Source organism: Molossus molossus, unplaced genomic scaffold, assembly GCF_014108415.1.
Source record: "Molossus molossus isolate mMolMol1 unplaced genomic scaffold, mMolMol1.p scaffold_m16_p_15, whole genome shotgun sequence".
NCBI lineage: Eukaryota > Metazoa > Chordata > Mammalia > Chiroptera > Molossidae > Molossus > Molossus molossus.
The window spans coordinates 25,986,134-26,006,991 of NW_023425350.1; the positions used below are offsets into that span (position 1 = coordinate 25,986,134).

The 20,858-nt window shown below is 41.0% G+C and overlaps 1 protein-coding gene across 3 annotated transcripts in view; it reads right to left on the reverse strand.

Moving 5' to 3' along the window:
- MAP4K3 (mitogen-activated protein kinase kinase kinase kinase 3) overlaps window positions 1–19,975 on the reverse strand; it is a 151,958-nt gene extending 131,983 nt beyond the window's left edge. Inside the window, exon 1 of one of the 3 annotated variants that reach the window (XM_036262865.1) lies at window positions 19,588–19,959. In XM_036262865.1, coding sequence (XP_036118758.1) covers window positions 19,588–19,683 — 96 coding nt within the window. In that variant the 5' untranslated portion in view covers window positions 19,684–19,959. Of the gene's footprint in view, window positions 1–19,587 lie in introns of all 3 variants that reach the window. The other 2 variants (XM_036262866.1, XM_036262867.1) reach the window with 2 other exon arrangements.
- Window positions 19,976–20,858: the final 883 nt, after the last annotated feature.

The following is a 20,858-nucleotide window of genomic DNA, read 5'->3' on the forward strand; positions in this document are numbered from 1 at the left end:
ACACCAGCCAGGGTCATTGAAGAAGTCTTGTCCTCATGTTTGCTCTTTCTTTCTTTACTATATATGTGTCCCCTCACTGGTTCCTTCAAATCTGTTAGTCTATACCACTCTGGAAGGTGGAGGGTAAGATAGGAATGAGATGACATCTTTCTACTTAAATATATTATATCAAAAAAATCTGTCCAACTGTAACTCCACATCTTGCTTCACCCAGCTTTCCCATCTCTCCAGGCTATCTATGCCCCAAACTCCCCCTGTCATTAGTCCAATTCATATCATTACCATTCACTCTTGGACTGGTGCACCATCTTCCAGGTAACCTAAAATATCAGACTGAGGATTAATAGTCCACCCTACATCACAACTACCTGACCCCTACAAGAGTAAGAAGTGGTCCCTGCCACCAAGTAGCTTACTATCTACACTTCTGTTCAAAAACCTTCAATGGTTCCCTTATTTCTATCATATTTAACATAAACCCTGTAGAAAGTTTCTCAAGACATATTTTGGTCTCACCTACCTCTCTACAACAAAACATAGTGACTACAACGCATGGTTCTAGAGTGAAGACTGCCTGAATTCAAATCCTAGTTTCACCATTTACTAGATTCATGACTTTGGGCCTATTCTCCATCTTTCTTTCTGTGCCTTAGTTTCCATATCTGTAAAATGGAAATAACAACAATGCCTACCTTATGAGGCAATAAGGAGGATTAAAATGAGAATACACATAAAGTGCTTGTGTAAGACCATGCCTAGTACATAGCAAATACTCCATAAATATGCTATATTTTAATTAGTTGTTATTAATAATCAGTATTTCCCATTATTCTCCAATACATATCATTTGATGTAGTTTGACATGTTTCCTACATGACCCCTTCTTGCTTATTTCTCCCCCATCATGTTTTCATTCTGCACTATTCCCTCAACTACAATGTCATCCACACTTCACCTATTTAAATCTAAACCACAGCCCAGCCAGTGTGGTTCAGTGGGTGAGCATCGACTCATGCACCAAGAGGTCGCTGGTTCAGTTCCTGGTCAGGGCGCATGCCCATGTTGTGGGCCAAATCCCCAGTGTGGGGCATGCAGGAGGTGGCCAATCGATGTTCTTTCTCATCGATGTTTCTACCTCTTTCTTCCGCCCTCTCTCTCTCAAATCGATAGAGAAAAAAAAATGTTTAAAAAATATCTAAACTACATTATGCTCAACTAATATTTGACAAAGGTGGCAAGAACATACAACAGAGTAAACACAATTTCTTCAATAAATGGTGCTGGGAAAATTGAACAGCTACATGCAAAAAAAAGGAACTAGACCACCAACTTATACCATACACAAGAATAAACTCAAAATAGATAAAAGACTTAAATGTCATTCATGAAACCATAAAAACCCTAGAAAATGTAGTTGAAAAAAGCTCAGATATCACACGTAGCAGAATTTTCACCAAAATGTAGCCTAGGCCAAGAGAGACAAAGGAAAAATTAATAAATAGGACTACATCAAACTAAAAAGCTTCTGCACAGCAAAAGAAACAAGCATCAAAATGAAAAAGAAACCCACTGTATGGGAGAACATAATTGCCAGTGATACATCAGATAAGAGGTTAATTTCCAAAATATATAGAGTACTCATACAACCCAACAAAAGGAAGACAAACAATCCAATTTAAAAATGGGCAGAGGACCTGAATAGATACCTCTCCAAACAAGACATACAAATGGCCAAGAGGCATATGAAAATATGCTCAATGCTACTAGTCATTAGAGAGATGCAAATTAAAATGATTATGAGGTATCACCTCACACCTTTCAGAATGGCTGCCATCAACAAAAAGTACGTGCTGGCAAGGGTGTGTAGAAAAGGGGACTCTAGTAGACTGCTGGTGGAAATGCAGACTAGTGTAGCCACAGTGGAAAACAATATGGAGTTCCCTGAAAAAATTAAAAATGGAACCGTCATTTGACCCAGTGATCCCACTTCTAGGAATGTATCCTAAGACACCTGAAAAACCAATCAGAAAGAATATATGCACCCCTATATTCAGCACTATTTACAATAGCTAACATCTGGAAACAGCCCGTGTCCATCACAAAATGAGAGGATAAAAAAGCTGTGGTACATTTACACAATGAAATACTATGCAGCTATAAGAAAAAAAGATCTCTTACCCTTTGAGATGACATGGAGGGACCTGGAGAGCATTATGCTTAGTGAAATAAGCCAATCAAAGAAAGACAAATATCACATGATCTCACTTATTTGTAAAATATAATGAACAAAATAAGCTGATGAACAAATAGACCCAGAGACATGGAAGTAGGGAAAAGACTGACAAACCTCAGAGGGGGGTGGGAGAAGGGCGGGAAGAGATAAACCAAAGAACTTATATACATATATCCATAACCAATGGACACAGAAAACAATACTGTGAAGTGGGGAGGGGAGCGGGGGAAAAAGTATCAATGAGGAAAAAGGAGGGACATCTGTAACAAAAATAAATTTTATAAAAATAAATAAATCTAAACCACATTTCAAGGCCCAGGTTTCATTATGGCTCTTGTAAAAAGCCTTTCCAATGTGGTCATGGACTGTAATCATTTTCTGATCTCCTAAACTTTTATAAAGAATCATATAATTCAATGCATAATCACAAAATGCTCCATATTACTTAATGCTGTAATTAAATTACTTAGTACTATCCCCTTATTTAGTCTGTTACCTGCTTGAAGAGAGGGAAGACATCTTCTGCACCAGCCATGCTAAAAAGCTCAACATAGATGCTCAATAAATACTGAGGGACCACTAAGAAAGAATAAAAATGATATGGTTCTAGAAGGAAGGAACAGGATCAAACTCCTCAGCAAAAGACAGCAAAAGATGTCACTATCTCCTGTTACCTTCTGAATCAATAATCTTTGCCATTCCAACGACTCCAGAAAACAACTCTACAGGCAGCAAGTACATCCTCCTAACTAGACTAGATGAACTCCAGTCCTTACCACCAGCCAGTTGTCTGCTATATCTGACTCCATATTTCGACTTTTTTTTTTTAACTTCTCTTTTATTGTTGAATATAGTACAGATGTCCCTCCTTTTTTTCCCCGTTGACCCCCTTCTTCCCAATCCTGTCTTCCTCACACTATTGTCTATGTCCATTGGTTATGCATATATGCATAGAACGTCTTTGGTTTATCTCATCCCACCCTCCCGCCTCCCTTCCCTTTGAGGTTCATCAGTCTAAGAACCAATTTATACTTCTTAATTCCTTCATCTTTTTCACCCATCCCCCAGTCCCTGTCCATCTGGCAAGCAACAAAAAATTCTCTGTATCTACGAGTCTGCTTCTGTTCTGCTTGATCATTTTGTTTGTAGATTCAATTGTTGATAGACATGTATTAATTGCCATTTTATTGTTAATATTTTTCTTCTCTTTCAAGAAGACCCTTTATCATTTCATATAATACTGGTTTGGTGGTGATGACCTCCTTTAGTTTTTCTCGTCTGGGAAACTCTTGATATGTCCATCGATTCTAAATGATAGCTTTGCAGCCCTGGCCAGTTTGGCTCAGCGGTTAGAGCGTCGGCCTGCGGTCTGGAGAGACCCGGGTTCGGTTCCCGCTAAGGGCACGTACTTTGGTTGCAATTTGTCCCCGGCCCTGGTTGGTTGTGCGGGTGGCAGCCACTCGATGTGTCCCTTCACGTCGATGTTTCTCTCTCCCTCCCTTCCTCTCTCTCCCTCCCACTCTATCTGTACAAAAAATGGAAAAAAATCCTCGGGTGAGGATAAATGATAGCTTTGCAGGACTGTGTAATCTTGGTTGTAGGTTGTTGCTTTTCATCACATTGAATATCTCTTGCCACTCCTTTCTGGCCTGCAAAGTTTCTGTTGAGAAATCAGCTGACAGTCTTATGGGAGCTCCTTTGTAGGTAACAAACTGCTTTTCTCTTGCTGCTTTTAAGATTCTCTCTTTGTCTTTAATCTTCGGCATTTTGATGATGGTGTGTCTTGGTGTAGACCTCTTTGGTTTCATCTTGTTCGGGACTCTCTATGCTTGCAGTACTTGTATGTCTGTTTCCTTCACCAAGTTAGGGAAGTTGTCTGTCATGATTTTTTCAAATAGGCTTTCAATTTCTTGATCTCTCTCTTCTCCTTCTAGCACTCCTATGATGCAAATGTTGGCAGGCTTGAAGCTGTCCCAGAGGCTCCTTACATTATCCCCATTATTTTGAATTACTTTTTCTTTCTGATGTTCTGATTGGCTGTTTTTTTCTTCCTTATATTCCAAACCGATTGTTTGCTTCTTGGCTTCACCTACTCTACTACTGCTTCCCTGTAAATTATTATTTATTTCGGTTAGTGCATCCTTCATTTCTGACTGGTTCTTTTGTTGATGTTCTCACTAAGTTCCCTGGAGTTCTCCTTAAGTTCCTTGAAGGTCTAAGTTCCTTGAATGTCTAAGTTTCTTGAGCATCCTTATAACCAGTGTTTTGAACTCTGCATCTGATTGTCTGCTTTTCTCCATTTTGTTTAGTTCTTTTTCTGTTGTTCTTTTCTTTCATTTGGAACATGTTTCTTTGTCTCCTCATTTTGAGTGCTTCCCTGTAATTGTTTCTATGGATTAGGTAGAGCTGCTATGTCTCCTAGGCTTCGTAGGGTGGCTTATTGTTATGGATGTCTCATAGGATCCAGTGGCATAGCCTCTCTTATCACCCCAGGTGGACCCTCAAGGTGCACCCCTAGTGTGCACTGTACACACTTCTGTTGTAATCGAGTCTTGACTGCTGTTGGCACGTCAATGGGAGGGATTTACACAGGCCGATCAGCTGGCAAGGACTGGCTGTGCCCATTGGCCACTGGCCTTACTACCTTGGAGGATTAGTGGTGTAGGGGCTCACCACACAAAGCAAGATTTACTATAGCAGGGCTCTGGTATCCAGAGTCCACTCATTGAGTGTATAACTTGGGTGGTGGTGTTTCGATGTGGTCTGAAGCTGTTCACTGGGTGTGCTAGCTCTGGGGCAAGGTTAGCCACTGCCTGTGTTCTATCCAGGGCCACCCGGCATAAGCTACAAAGTGATCTGCTGATGGCTGCTTCATGTGCTGGGCTTGGAGGTGCCCAGGAAAAGCCAAGTTGTGAACCAAGGCTGGCTGCTTCTAGTACCAGGCCTGGGGCCACTTAACGAGAGGTATGGGGCTCACCGAGACCAGATGCTGCTTGTTTGAGAGATTTTAGGAAAATCTGAAGCAGGATCCAAGAAGGTCAATCCTATGGTAAAGCCTTTGGAAACAGCTTGGTTGGGCCTGAAAGCTGAGTGGGGCAGGGAATCACCAGGGTGGGACAAACAGTATGAGCCAGGTTGCTAAAGTCCCAGATATGGCTGCTATCTGCTGCCCCAGGGAAGGGCTCACCAAAGGAACAAAGGCCTCTGCTCCTTCTCCTGAGGCCAGGAAAGCTCAGTTCTTCCCTGTATGTCTTTGGTGCCTTTCAAGCTGCCTCCCCTCCTAGTTAGAGGGAGCAAGTCCAAGTAAGGCCCTGTGCGGGCCCTTTAAGAGGAGCTGCCTGGGGCGCCAACAGCCCCAGCCTCCCTCAGCCTCAGTTCCTGCTGGTTTTTACAGCCAGAAATTACGGGGATTTCTCTTCCTGGCACTGGAACCCTGAGCTGGGTGCCTGGTGTGGGACAGGGACCCCTCAATCCTCAGAGAGGACCTTCACAGCTGAGAATTTTTATCCTCCACATGTGGGTGTGAGAACAACCTGTCCACACCTCCACCCCTCCTACCAGTCTCGATGTAGCTGCTTCAATTTTGTAGTTGTAGGACTTCCATTCAGCTCAATTTCAGGCAGTCTGAATGATGGTTGTGCTATAATGTAGTTGTAATTTTGATGAGGTTGTGGGAGGAGGCGAGATCACGTTTACCTACACCACCATCTTGACCGGAAGTCCATACTTCAAGTTTTTAGTAACTTCTATCTGTGTTTGAACAGACAGTTACAGAGGGAAGCCCACATAAAGATACCAAGAGAAGATGGCTATTTACAAGCCAAGGAGAGAGATTAGGGTCAGATAAGGTCATGCGTGGACTAAGTGCCCTTATAAGAATAGACACCAGAGTGCTTGCTTCCTCACTCTCTGCCATGTGAATACACAGTGAGAAGGTGGCCATCTACAACCTAGGAAAAGAGTTCTCACCAGAAACCAACCATGCTGGCAAACCTTGATCTTGGATTCTAGCCTCCAGAACTATGAGTAAGTAAATTTCTACTAAGACACCTAGTCTATGGTATTTTGTTTTGGCAGCCTGAGTTAACTAACAGAATCTAACTGACCAAATCTGAAATAATGTGAGATCGAAATAAATGATTGTGCCCCTGTTGATCTGGCTCAGCGGTTAGAGCGTAGACCCGTGGGTCAGAGATTCTAGTCAAGGGTGAGTACCTCGGTTGTGGTTTGGTCCCTGGCCCAGGTCAGAGTCCTGCGGGAGGCAACTAGTCAATATGTCTCTTTCACATCGATGTCTTTCTCTCCCTCTCCCTCTCTCTCTCTCTGTCTCTCTCTCTCCCCCTCCCATTCTATCCGAAAATCAACAGAAAAATATCTTCCAATGAGGATTAAAAAAAACAGCAAATAAAAATAAATGATAGTAATGACTTAGAACCCAATGAATAAAATAAGAATCCATAAATCCAAAAATAAATGAATAGAGAAGTAAAAGCCCTTTTTCAAAACAGAATGTCAACCAATGAACTTGAAATCAATGGAGTGAGAAAACCACTATTTTGCAACCATCATAGCAATAATTCAACTAAGAATCATCAATGGGTGCTAAAACAAATGGGTGAAAGTTAGATAAGGAAGGAGACATTCTATAGTCTCAAAGTATCTCCCGACTAATTATTTGTTAATTACAAAAGTAGAAAATAACTTTATAGTGAAGAGACCTGGCGGATGCACGTTAACCAAGTGATCAAAGCTAACATTAATAATGGGACAATTCAACATCATGTACTTCCTGTTATGAGTCACTGAGGCTACATCGCTACTTATACATGTTTTTGACAGAAATGCGTAACCTGAATTTAAACCAAAAAAAGCATCATTCATAGCAAAATAACATTCTACAAAATAAATTATATGTACTCTTCAAAACTGTTAGTGTCTAGATAGACAAAGAAGGGCTCAAAAACTATTATTGATTATAAGAGACTGAAGTGTCTTGGAAACTAAAAGCAATGTATGATCTTGGATTGGTTTCTTGACTAAAGGGAAAAAAAGCTATATGGACATTATTAGGACTATTGGTAGAAATTTGATTAAGGAATATAGACCTGATAATAGTATTATATTAGTATTAAAATATCCTGATTTTGATAACTATAATGTAGTTTTATTTAAGAGAAATATACATGGAAGTATTTATGGATAAAGAAGTATGATGTCTGTAAATTGTCTGAAATAATTGAGAGAGAGAGAGAGAAAGAAACAGGAAGGAAGGGAGAAAGGGAGGGAGGGAGGGAGGACCCTACCAAATAATACTCACCAAATTAGAAGAAAACTGAACCCAGAATTAAGGAGTAAGATGCCAAGAAATGATGGTGACCAAGAAAATTGAAAACACATATGGGTAAATATACAACACCACTGTCTGTGTAAAACAATGATAATGAACACTAATCTGGGAGATTTAAGAACATTGTATAACCAAAATAAGAGACAACAACAGCACAGAATAGGAAGGCAGTAATTGAAATTAGGCATTCTAAAGTCCATGTACTGACCAGAAAGAAAACTGATATTAACTTTATTATGCATGTTGAAATTTTAAGGTAATAATCAAAAGTATAAAAATAAAATGTATAACTTTTTATCCAATAGAGGGAGAAGGGGTAAAATAGAAGAAAACTCACTGAACACCATTCAGATATAGCAACTGAAGCAATGAATTTGGGAAAGAGTATACAAATGAGCCCACATCTTTCAATTGGCATTTGTCTGTATCTTGGATATTTGAAACATTATCTATCACATTTCCCAGTGTAAACCCTTACTTTAGTCAGAATGGTGGTCTATTACCTCTTTGTCCATTTTGGTCCCATAGCAGTACCTTTATCCCTATCTACTCTTTGGAAGTACTTTCCTCATGATTCTCTACAAATACAAACACAGTACTTCTTTAAGTCCCAGGTCAAAATATACTCTTCTGGGAATTTTTTACTAGATTACTCCCAATTTATGTTTTTGTTATACTGAATTTTTATTGTATTTATAACATGCTATTATTCTTTTAATTGTTAAAATACTCCCTTTAAAATGTTCTTTAGCTGTTCCATTTAGGCATATTTTGTTTCCTCAATCAGAACACATACTCCTTAAAATCAGAAAAAAATTCTTTAGGATTTTATAAACAATCTAGTACAATGTTATTTATTTTTCACTTAAGGGTGAACCAAACCTTAAGTTATCTTTCTTTAATGAGCTTAAAAATATAAATTTTGCCAAATATGCCCACATAAACACATACATCTCATCTATAAAAATAAATCAGGTTTCTAAGGACTTTGTTCTAATCTTTAGATAAGAAAGCTAAAGCGCATAGCTTAAAAAATAGTAATTTCCTGTTTTCTTTTCTTTTCACTTTTGCCAATTTTAAAAGGAGTCCATATGCTCAGGGCTAAAAATGTACAAGGTTAAGTCAAAGGAAGCCAGACACCCTAGTTCAGTGAGGATTTTAATAAAAACTGAAAATGTGCCTCACATTCCAATTACTGTACCACCTTGAGGAAGTATTACATAATAATTTTATTTTATTATAATATTAGAAAAAGCTAGATAAAATTAAAAAGAAAAAAGGCAAAACACTAATGACATGTTAAAGACCTACATAAATAAATGGAGAAAAATACTGTATTCATAGATCAGAGGACTCAATGCTGTTAGGATCTCAATTTTCTAAAAATTAAACTACAGATCTCACACAATCCCAATAAAATTCCAGCATGCTGTATATGTGATAAAATCTTGCACAAAGACATGAAAATAAATGGGTACATGCAAAAAATGGTGAAATCACTGGGCTAGTTAATTGCATTGTGCCAGTCATTCTCTTCGTTTTGATAATGCACTATAGCTATGTAAAGATGACACCAGAGGGGAAGCTAAGTATTGGGCACAGAGACCTTGTTGTACTCTTTTTGCAGCTTCCTATGAGTTTATAATTATTTCAAAGTAGTATGTTAAGACAAAATCTCAGGAGGTTTTTTAAATAACTTGAAAAGCTGATTCTAAAATTTATACAGAAAAAGCAAAGGGATCTAGAATAGATAAGACGATTTCAAAAAATAGATAACCACTAAAGGATACACTACTTGATTTCAAGGCTTTCTATAAAGCTACAGTAAGCAAGACAGTGAGATACTGGTAAAAGTACAGCCATACAGCTCAAGAAAACAAAACAGTGTTAGATTATATCCACACATGTATTGTCAGTTGATTTTTGTCAAAGGTGCCAAGGCAATTCATTTGTGATTCATTTATAGGAAGTTCTAGAAGAGCTTTTATAGTGACAGAAATCAGAACAGTGATTGCATGGGGGGTGGGGGGGCCCTACAAACTGGGACGGGACATAAAGGAACTTTCTGAGGTTAAGTTAATGTTCCATTTTAATAAGGGCCTGGGTTATACAGATATATATGTATCAAAACTCATCTAACTGAAACACACAAGATCCATGCATTTCATAGTAAATAAACTATAATTTAAAAAATATACAACAGCATACAAGTCTTCTAAAATATTTGTCTACAAAAAAATCTGGAAGAAAATACATCAAAACACTAAGAGTATTTATTCCCTTGGGAGTCAGAATATCATTTTAATAATTTTCTTATACTTGTCTACTATATATTCTTTCTTTAAAATGTACATACATCATAATCAGAATAAAAGAAACATTTTAAAACTTGATGCCATTAAAAAAAAAATCTAGCCTACAGTCTACTGTTCCGCTCACTGATTCCTTATATCAATTACCCTCCATACCTGTAGGACTCTTCTTCAACAGGATGTACCTTTGCACATCTTCCTGGTAATCCCTCAGTAAGAGCTGGGAGAAAGGTACTGACCTTTTTCAATTTCTATTAGTTCTAAAGACACTGCTAAAGAATTGCTATTCTCCACAGAAAACAAAAAATGGTTATCATTAGGGTTTCTTTAGAGCAACCACAGTAAGAAAATAAAAAAGAAATCTCAATGATACCTCTTTATTTTCTAATAAAACATCCAAACTTCATCACAGCTCCCCCTTCTCAATTTTACTGTCTTTGTAACCGTTATCATTCTGCAACTATTAATTTATTTGAACAAATAGTTATAAAGTGCCTATAATATGCTTCTCAATCAGGCTTAACATTGTGAAATCCTCTTTGAATCATTGTTCTCCATCCCATATTTCTCCACAAAGCTCTGTCAGATTTTTCTGCAAGATGCTTTTCATCTGTTTCCCCTTCTCCATTCCTTCTATCTGTTTGGTCTGGCCCATCACCACCCACCTCACCCTTAACTTATTCCCTTATAACCTTCTAGCACAATTCTGGGATTATTTTTTGAGGGTCTGAACAGTCAAAATTGTTTTGATAGTAATACTAAAATGTCATTTGCCCTCTTTTACTGCGTTAATATTTGTACGAACAGTGCAAAAGTGATGATGGTCCAACTGCTAGTGCCTTAGCAAAAATCAAGACAGCAGCCCCACAATGTACTAGCAGTCACTGTATTCCTCACTGTCATGCACTCAAAGGGAAGAAGAAAAACCAGTTTCACTCAAGAATGTCCTTGTTGACGTATACACATCAATTTTATTAGATCTTGACCCTTGTATGTCATTTTAATATTCTATTTGATAAAATGCTGCATACCAAAGTGCAATGGTTATTATCTCCAAGAACAGCACGTGAGTTGTAAATTGTACTAGTCACTTTACCACAGATCACCATTTTTACTGACAGTGTGATTATTCAGGCTTAGGTATTTGACATTTCCTTGAAAATGAACTAAATGCATCTGTCATTTCAATGAAAAAACAACAGTATTTGTTGCAAGTGATGCATTTAGTCATTTCAAAGAGAAATTTGAATCTTGGAAAACTATCCACCGTGAATATATTAAGACTTCTTTACACAGAAAAAAACTTTTTTTTTTTTTTTTTTAATCCTCACTCGAGGACATTTTTCCATTTTTTGTTCAGGTAGAGTGGGAGGGAGAGAGAGGAACAGAGAGAGAGAGAAACATCGATGTGAAAGGAACACATCGAGTGGCTGCCACCCGCACAACCAACCAGGGCCGGGGACAAACTGCAACCGAGGTACGCGCCCTTAGCAGGAACCGAACCCGGGTCTCTCAGGACCGCAGGCCGATGCTCTAACTGCTGAGCCAAACCGGCCAGGGCCAGAAAAAAACTTTTAAACAGAAAGAATTTTCTTACCATCTCAAATTTCTAAGGTAGTTTAAACAAACAAAATAAATGTTTCACTTGAACATACCTAAATTTATGATCAAAACTAAAATTCTTCCACAGAGTTTAAGGACTAAGGTAGGCAATACATTATAGGGACCCAAACCTATAATCAGGTCAAGGCAGCTGGAATTCTTAAGTGTGGTATCTTCCAGAGCAGGAAAAAAAAAAAAAAAGGTAAAAACATAGCTAAATCAGGAAAAAAAACGTGATTTTCATCTCTTGAATCTAAGAACTTTTGGTATGTATTGGCGAACAAAGTTCTCTTCCTGAAGGCCAAATTTAATCACATTTTCAAAAAACAAAATAAAAACTATGTAATAGCTACATATATTTAGTTAAAATGACAAAGTATCTTTATATACATGTAATAGTTATGAACACTGTTTAATTTGCAGAATATACTTACATTAAACCTACTGATTTAGTTTAGGCTGAATCTGAATCATAATCCATAACACTTAATTCATTCTGTACCCACTAATGCCAATGGTATAGGTCAAGTCCAATGTCCCCGCCACTATAAATCTTGCTGTGATTTCTCCCAACCAGAAACAAGGATCTCTTTCCTCTAAACTCATGCAACACAAGTTTTTTTCTCATGTCAGTTCATTTATTCATTCCACAAATATTTACTAAGAGTCTAATATGTATCAGGCATTCTTTCAGGGTATACTGACATATAATGATACCGTAGAACAAAAAACCACCAGCTTCCAGCATTCAAGTTCTAATACAGAGAGAAAGGCAATGAACAAATAAATACAGGGTGATGCACAACATAATAAAAATTAGGAAGAGTAAGAAGCAGAGTTAAGTTTTCCATGAAGCTAACGAAACTTAAAGGTCAGGTCCTTTCACTTGCATGGGCCTCTATGAGTTTTGAAATTTACTGGGACACAGAATATTGTAGGTGGGGAGAAGGAGCCAGGTTGTTAACAGGAAATATTTTATGAGCATTTCTGATTATATGTCTAAAGAGATCTCAGAAGAAAAGGATTACAGCATTTTGTTGGGACATCTTTTCTCATTCTAAATAAATATTCACTTTCATACCTAATTTTTATTCTAATGTATTTGTCTTCTTAATGAGGGCCCCCAAAATGTATAAACTTCAGGCCCTTACAAAATCTGGATTTATCCCTAGTAAAGACAGAAAGTGAGGGCAGGGTGCTGTTTTTTACAGGGTAGTATGGAGCAGACACATTCAAAAGGTGACATCTGGGCTGAGACCCGAGGAATGAAGAAGCAAACTACACAAATGTTGGGAGAGGAAAGAATTCAAGCACAGACAGCAAGTGCAAAAATCCTGAGGCAGAAGCATGAGGAGCAGAGTAGGTTAGGAGGATAGGAGCAGGAGAAATAGGTAATAATAAACAATACTGGATACTGACAGCAATCAACAATTACTGAGTATTATTTGTCAGGCACTGTCCTAAGCACTTTTCTAAGCATTTCCATTTTACAACTGAGGAAACTGAAGCACATAGAGAAGGATTAAGGAACTGGCTGTTAGGGTGATGAAACTAGGCAGTCTAACTCCAGAACCCAGCACTAAACTCCCTATGCTAGAGGTCGATTATCTAGATAATCACTCAAATAGTAAAAGATTTAAAATGCCAGAAAGATAAAATCAACAAAGTTTTGATCTAAAACTACGATAGCTAAAAGTAGGTACACATTTTATGTGCCTGTAAATTCTTAGTACCAAGTCTTGTCATTTGTGCTACTCCACCCACAGTTCCTGATACCTTTCCATTCCGATAGTAACTATTCAATGTAGTATGGTTGTTCCATGTACTCTCAAGAGAGAACTACCAATTATTCCTTCTCAATACAAAATAATGCATTAGATTTTCTTTCTCTTTCGTAAGTAAATATATACAGATCAAATCTTGGAGTTAAATAATTTCTTAAGAGAATATGATCCATATCAAATTCACATAATCTGGAGGTTATTTATTTAAAGCACTATAAAGAATAATTTCAGTGGTCGAGTGTCGACCCGTACACCAAAAGGTTGCCAGTTCGATTCCCGGTCAGGGTACATGTCCAAGTTGTGGGCCCCAATGTGGGGCATGCAGGAGGCAGCCTATTGATGTTCTCTCTCATTGATGTTTCTGTCTCTCTCATTGATGTTTCTATCTCTCTCCCTCTCCCTTCTTCTCTCTCTACAAATCAATAAAAGAAAAAAAAAATTTTTTTAAAGAGATTATTCCACAGTCTGTTCCATCATCACTTTTTTTTTTTTTTTAATCCTCATCCGAGGACATTTTTCCATTTTTTTGTACAGACAGTGTGGGAGGGAGAGAGAGGAAGAGAGAGAGAAGGAAACATCGATGTGAAAGGGACACATTGAGTGGCTGCCACCCGCACGACCAATCAGGGCCGGGAACAAACTGCAACCGAGGTACATGCCCTTAGCGGGAACCGAACCTGGGTCTCTCAGGACCGCAGGCCGACGCTCTAACCGCTGAGCCAAACCGGCCAGGGCCCATCATCACTTTTCATCTCAATTACTGATGTTGAGAAGTTCTACCTTAATTTACCTTAACTATTGAAGCAATCTTTCAAAAATTTAGGATCATTTATTCTGGGTCTCTTTAGAATTTGTCCTCCATGGAAGTAAAAATGTACTCTCAAAGCATAACTCCAAATAATCATGTTTTATTTTTCTTTGGCTGCTCTTTCCTGAATGCTTAAGGTCTTCATGTCCCTCATCAGAGGTGAGGTTTAAGAACTCAGTTTTCCTGAAATGTTCTTATAAAACACTAACCTAAGAATTAGTGTTTGATGATATTATCAGAACACCTTGAAAGATGCTGTTACAGTTCGTCCCCAGCCCCGGTTGGGGTCATATGGGTGGCAACCAGTCGATGTGTCTCTCTCGCATCGATGTTTCTCTCTCTCTCTCTCTCTCTCTCTCCCTCCCTCTCTCCCTCCAACCCTATCTGAACATGAATGCAAAAATGTCCTTGGGTGAGGATAAAAAAAAAAAAAAGATGCTATTACAAATAAGCCAGTACATAATTCACTAAATACCTGAACATATAAATTAATTTCCTGGTTTCACTGCCCAATCTTCAATTTTTCTCAGCTTTCATACAGACTCCAAATCTGTTTACATAACCTACTACCATGTGAATACTACTTTGGAGTTTAGCAATATTGTAGCCTCTGCTTCAGAGGAAATGGCCTCCAAACATGTATAGATAAATAAATACCAATATTCCCAAAGCATGTTCTACAAGGCACTAGTTCTAAGGGCATGCAAAAAATAATACATAAATAAAGAATCCCATAATCAAGTAAGTTTGAAGTTTGCTGGGTTAAGCAAAGTTGAACAGGTTTCTTGACCACAGCACTTCTCAGTCTTTAGTAGTATACTCACTGCTTTCCCTGGAGCATCCCAGCCACACTGCCTACGAAGTTCAGTCCAGAAGTAAAAGATGATTCCAAGGTTTCAAGTCTTACCAACAAATTGTCTATATTGGGGCTTTTGACAAAAAGGGGTGAAGAAAGGCACACACACTTGGAGAAAGATGTAGTCTGTGAGTAGCTTAGCGGGAGGCAATGGGCTAGAGCCCCGGTGAAAGCACAAGGCTGGAGACATCTGGGAGTTGTTCACGGGGACAGGGCTAAAGCCATGAGACTACTTAAGACACTTCCTAAGAAACGCCTTACCCTAGCTCTAGCTTCAGTATCTTCTGCTTCTCTCTAGCAGTAAATGGAGAAGAACATCAGGACATGAAGACTTTAAGAGAAATAATAATACAAATTAAACTGAAAAATTTTGTGAGAAAAAATAGCATACGGCATGTGAAAATCATATTAATGTTGATAAATGTCGATAACGTGATCTGGTATAAAACAAAACAAACAAAAAAACTACCTAATTTCGCCCTGGCCAGTTTGGCTCGGTGGTTAGAGCGTCGGCCTGCGGTCCAGAGAGACCGGGGTTTGGTTCCTGCCAAGGGCACGTATTTTGGTTGCAGTTTGTCCCTGGCCCTGGTGGGGGTTGTGTGGGTGGCAGCCAGTCCATGGGTCTCTCTTTCACATCCATGTTTCTCTCTCTCTTTCTTCCTCCCTCTCTCCCTTCTGCTCTATCTGAAATGCAAAAATGTCCTCGGGTGAGGATAACAAAAACAAAAACTACCTAATTTCTCCAAACACTCTTTCAAATGACAAAACTACATAACCCATTCATTCTTTTCTTTTGGGAGATCATTGATCTCTTTCAGAATGTAATGAATACCATTAAGTCATCTCTCCAGAAAAACATACATACATACAAACATACATTAAACCTACTAATTTCAGAGGGCTTCCCAGGCCTCCTGAGGATCGACCACAGAGCTCTCTCTAGTTGTCACCTCCCAGGTCCCTAGGTAATCCTTGCCACAGATCTTCATCTGACTGATGGGTAAAGCCCACAGTTATGGACATTTCAAAGTAAGTATAACATCTTTAAAAAAACAACACTTTATTTCCATGTACTTTAGGACAGTGCAAAGGAAATGCATGTCTTTTTTTCGGCCTAGAAAAAATAAAACTTATTTGCTGAGTAAAATTCAAGTCATTTATTTAACACCATAAGCAGAAGGGCATATGATGATAATACCTTAACAAGATAGCTCAGAGAGGCTAAATGATTTTATAAGGCCACATAGCTAATAAGTTTCAGATCTTCCACTTCCTAGTTTGGTGCTTTTAAACTAAACCATGCCACCAGAAATACAGTAAGCATATTACTACATTGGAGTAGGATACAGTTTTCAAAGTAAAAATCCCTTAAAACACCAACCTTCTAAGAATGACTATAAATAATTAGGTCTCTAACTTATTTACTTAATCTGATCATTCCATTTTTAGCACCTAAAAGCTGACAATTAAGGAGCAAATTATATATATATTGGTTTTTTTTTTTGTTTTTTTTTTTTTATCCTCACCCGAGGATATTTTTCCATTTTTTGTACAGATAGAGTAGGAGGGAGAGAGAGGAAGGGAGAGAGAGAGAGAAACATCGATGTGAAGGGACACATCGAGTGGCTGCCACCCGCACGACCAACCAGGGCCGGGGACAAACTGCAACCGAAGTACGTGCCCTTAGCGGGAACCGAACCCGGGTCTCTCCGGACCGCAGGCCGATGCTCTAACCGCTGAGCCAAACCGGCCAGGGCTTTTGTTTTGTTTTTTTACGGCGCTCACCCATTTCTCAGGACGGACTGACCCATGTTCAACTGTATGTATTGGGTTTTAAAAACAAATCCTCTAATGCACTCCTCTCTAATCAACACAATTTGTATAAATAAGAAAAATCTAAAACAGCAAAACAAATACAAAAAATGTCATCTTTATAGCATAAACATAATTACAGACAAAAATACAAATAGTTTAAACTGTGGGTTATTTAGCAAGCAGAGGGTCTGATGCCAAAAAACACATGGAGTTTTTCTGCTTTGGGTCCCTGGTTTTGGAAGAGTCTGGCAGGCAGGGATCAAGCATCTATTATGTGATGTCCACTTGGCAGACTACAAAAACAGGGAGGCCTGGCTGCACAGCAGGAATTAGGTATCCCAACTACTACTTAAAGATCCACTGTAACTCAGAGTGTGGCCACAGATGAAATGCCGAACTAAATGTGTGCCTCAGTTTTTCCACTGGAAATTCAGTAATACATCACCAGTCCATATCTTACCTTTAGAGAAGCAGTACTGCCTATTCATTAGGAATGACATCTCTAAAGCTAACTAGTTAGAATTTTGGCTTTGCCACCTACCAACTTTAGCAAGTTACTATATGCCTCAATTTCTTCAACTGCAAAATAGAGTTAATAACATTGTCTATTTCATAGGGTTGTTGTGAGGATTAAGTAAGTTAATACATGGAAAAGTCTCAGGGCAGTGCCTGGCAAGTAATAAGCACTGTATAAATGTTACCTTTGGAAAAAAAATCCTCACCCGAGGATATTTTTCCATTTATCTTCAGATAGAGTGGGAGGGAAAGAGAGAGAGAGAAACATCTATGTGAGCGAGACACATGGATTGGCTGCCTCCTGCACGACCACGACCAGGGCCAGGGGCCCAACGGCAACTGAGGTACCTGCCCTTGACCGGAATCAAACTCTCGACTCTTTGGTCCTCGGGCCAATGCTCCTATTGCTGAGGCAAACTGGCCAGGGCTATAAATGTTAGCTTTTATTACCATTATTTTTAAAAGATGACAAAATTAATCAATTTATACTTAGATATTGCACTTAGATATCATTAGAAAATTATAGGCCTTAATGTGTTTACTTTTTAATCATGTGGCTTAACTACCAGCTGTTTTTTCTAAATATAGTAACTACAGGACCAATTATTCTTGTAAAGAACTGAAAAAGAACTCCCTGCACACACTGCCACCTAAGACTTATACATTAGCAAAGTTTTGGTTAACTTTTCATCTCAATATAACTAGACTCCCTTAACCAGCTGTAAGCTACTTGGAGCCACTCATTTCAACTTTTACAATCACCACCAATTCCCAAAAGCAATAATGGTTATTTTTACCTGAACTATTGCAATGGCTTCCTAACTGCTCTCCCCTGCCCAGCCCCAATCTTCACTCCCAACACTGCAGTAGGTAGATCATTAAAAAATCCAAACAATTTCACTCTCCATTGTCCTAAGGAGTCCAACCTCCTGACAAGACTTAAGAGGCCTGCATGATGATCTTCTGTGGTTGCTCAGGCCATAAGGCATTCTTTCAAATCCTTACCTCCAGATTCAGAGCCTTCACAGAACGTGCTCTGTCTGGCAAAGTTCCCTCTCCCCACTGCTTCTGACTCCCCAAAGGAGATCAGGTCCTCCTGTTACACGCTTTCATAACCCTAAATAATTAGAACATGTCTGTCTTTTGCTGCTACAACCCAAGTGCTTTGATGCCCAATACCTTATACACAGCAGGTGTGCACAATACACCTGTCTAGGGGGGTAAGTGATGGTGGAAAGCAAATCATCCACGAAACAAGGCATGCAGTATATTGGCTGCACCGTATTAAATATCTAAGTAATAGGCATGACATTGGGAGTAAAAGTAAAAACGTGGGCAAAATAAAGTTAAGCCTAAACTTTCCAAAGTCAAACTAAGCTTTGTGCACCCTCAGGTGTTACGTGAAATAGGAGTTGTTCCACTCCAGTTACCAGTAAGAGGATACATAACTAAATCAAGACTGCTACCACGTTTGGCACTATCCTCCTCTCTTGGCAGTCTCTGTGAGGCCAAGAGTTGAGCGGGCCAGGGAAGAGTGATTTATCTCCCACATTTAGAAGTGGTCCCTCTACAATAGGAATGCTGTACTACTCATGGGCTTTGAATTCTAACCTTGTCAAAACAGTACTTTTCCAAAGTATTCAATTCAGTTAAAAAAAAAAAAAAAAAAGAATCTTATGGGTTACTGGAGGAAAAAAACACAGTTTTAATAAGGCATCAAAGTCCAGTTGAACTCGGAGAAAACAAAGTTTCTCTTTCCTAAAAAAAAAAAAAAAAATCATGCTAACTAAATCACGTTTAAAAAAGAAACTCATTGCTTAGCACATTGAAAAACTGGTATGCAGATGCTAAAAGGCTAAAAATTGAGGGGCTGTCAATGGAGGCTGCCCAGTGCAGTAACTAGGACGGGGCCTGATGGGCGGCAGTAGAATGCCAGGTCGTCTGAAGCACGCAGGTTTGACATACGCCAAACCCCAGCTGTCTGGTCCGTCCCCTGACCCTGCCAATGCAACCTACGCGCAGCCCCTCTCTGTGCCACGAGGAGCAGGGCTGCCCGCTCCGGTGCAGCCCTCCCGGGAAACTCGCACCCAGCGAGGGCCCAGGTAAGGACTTGGAGGTCTCGGGGTTAAACATTTGGCCCTTTGTTCGCTCCGAGGCAGCGGATCCCGGGGCGCCCGCTCCGCCTCCTCCCCCACGGCTCCCGGGCGCCAGCGCCTCCCGCAGAGGCAGCGCGGACTCCGCCGCCCAGGCTCCGCCGCGCCCCCGGCCCTCCCCGCGGCCGGTCGGACCCCGGTCCTCCGCGGCGCGCCTGTACCTTGTAAACGTCGCCGTAGGTGCCGCTACCGATGCGCTGAATCAGCTCGAAGTCCTCCTGCGGGTTCCGGCGAGACAGATCGAAGCCGGGGTTCATGGCGGGCCCCGGGTGCCCCCCGCCTCCCTCCCGGGCAGGGGAGGGGGGGCGCTCAGGGGGCCACACGGAGAGTGGGAGCCGCGGCCGGCCCCCTGCTCCCCCGGAGGTCACAATCGCCCGGCTCCACGCTGCGGCCGCCTCTCCCCTCACGCCGCCGCCGCCGCCCGGGCTAACTGTCCCCGCCCCCCGCGGCCCGCCGCCGCGCCGAATCCCGGTCACACCCACAGGGAGAGGAGAACGCTCGCAGCCCCTCGCTCCGGGTGAAACTCCAACATGGCTTCCGCCTTCGCCGCTCCTCCCCCTCCCCTTACTCCGGCTCTTCCACCCTCCCCCTTTTCCCGGCTCCAGCCCGACTGCGCAGCCGCGATCCCGGAGGGAGCGCTCCCCGGCCCCGCGCGCGCCCGGCCGGTGCGCGCTCCGGCTCTGCGCGCCTGTCTGGCGGGAGCGGGCGGTCGGGCACTGTCCTTCCAGAGCAGCCGCGGCTTTCCCGGGCGCGGAAGTGCGCCGGACCGCGGCCGTCCGATGCCAGGAAAGGTCTGCCTGCCCAGGGACCGCGGGAAGGACTGGCACAAAGTAGCTCCTCCTATCCACTTCTGATTTCTTCTGACGACAAAGTTTGACGTTGCCGGATCAGGTCCCAATTCTAAGCAGGTGGTACAGTTTTAATTTGCAAGACAGACCATGTCCCCAACTTTAGAAGCAGGGACACATAGGATACAGCCGAGCACCACAGACTTCCTGGGACTTCGGGGAAGGAGTCGCCCCGAGGAAAACCCCTGTAAAAAGTGAGCAGTGCCTGCTCCGATACCCAACACTCGGGCCCTTGGAGTTGGCCTGCCAGGGTGCAAAAGAGGACAGGCCAAGAGGGCAAGCAGGGAGGCGTTGGAGTGGGTAGGGCATGGGAAGCTGCGGGAGCAAAAAAACGCGGAGCGGCCGCCAGCCAGCCAGTGTAGAGGGCGTGGGAGGCAGGCAGAGCCCAGAACTAAAGCAATGATTGACCTCCTCACCAGAGACTACTGGATTATCAAAGACTCGGGCGGGGACTGAGCAAGCTGTCAAGCAACCTTGCAAAGAAGAGGTGGTGGAGGGTGGAGGGTGGAGGGTGGACAAGTCCCATTCCTGCCCCTGCAGTGTAAACACGTGATGATCCAGAAGCTCTTTACCTGCCCAAAGCC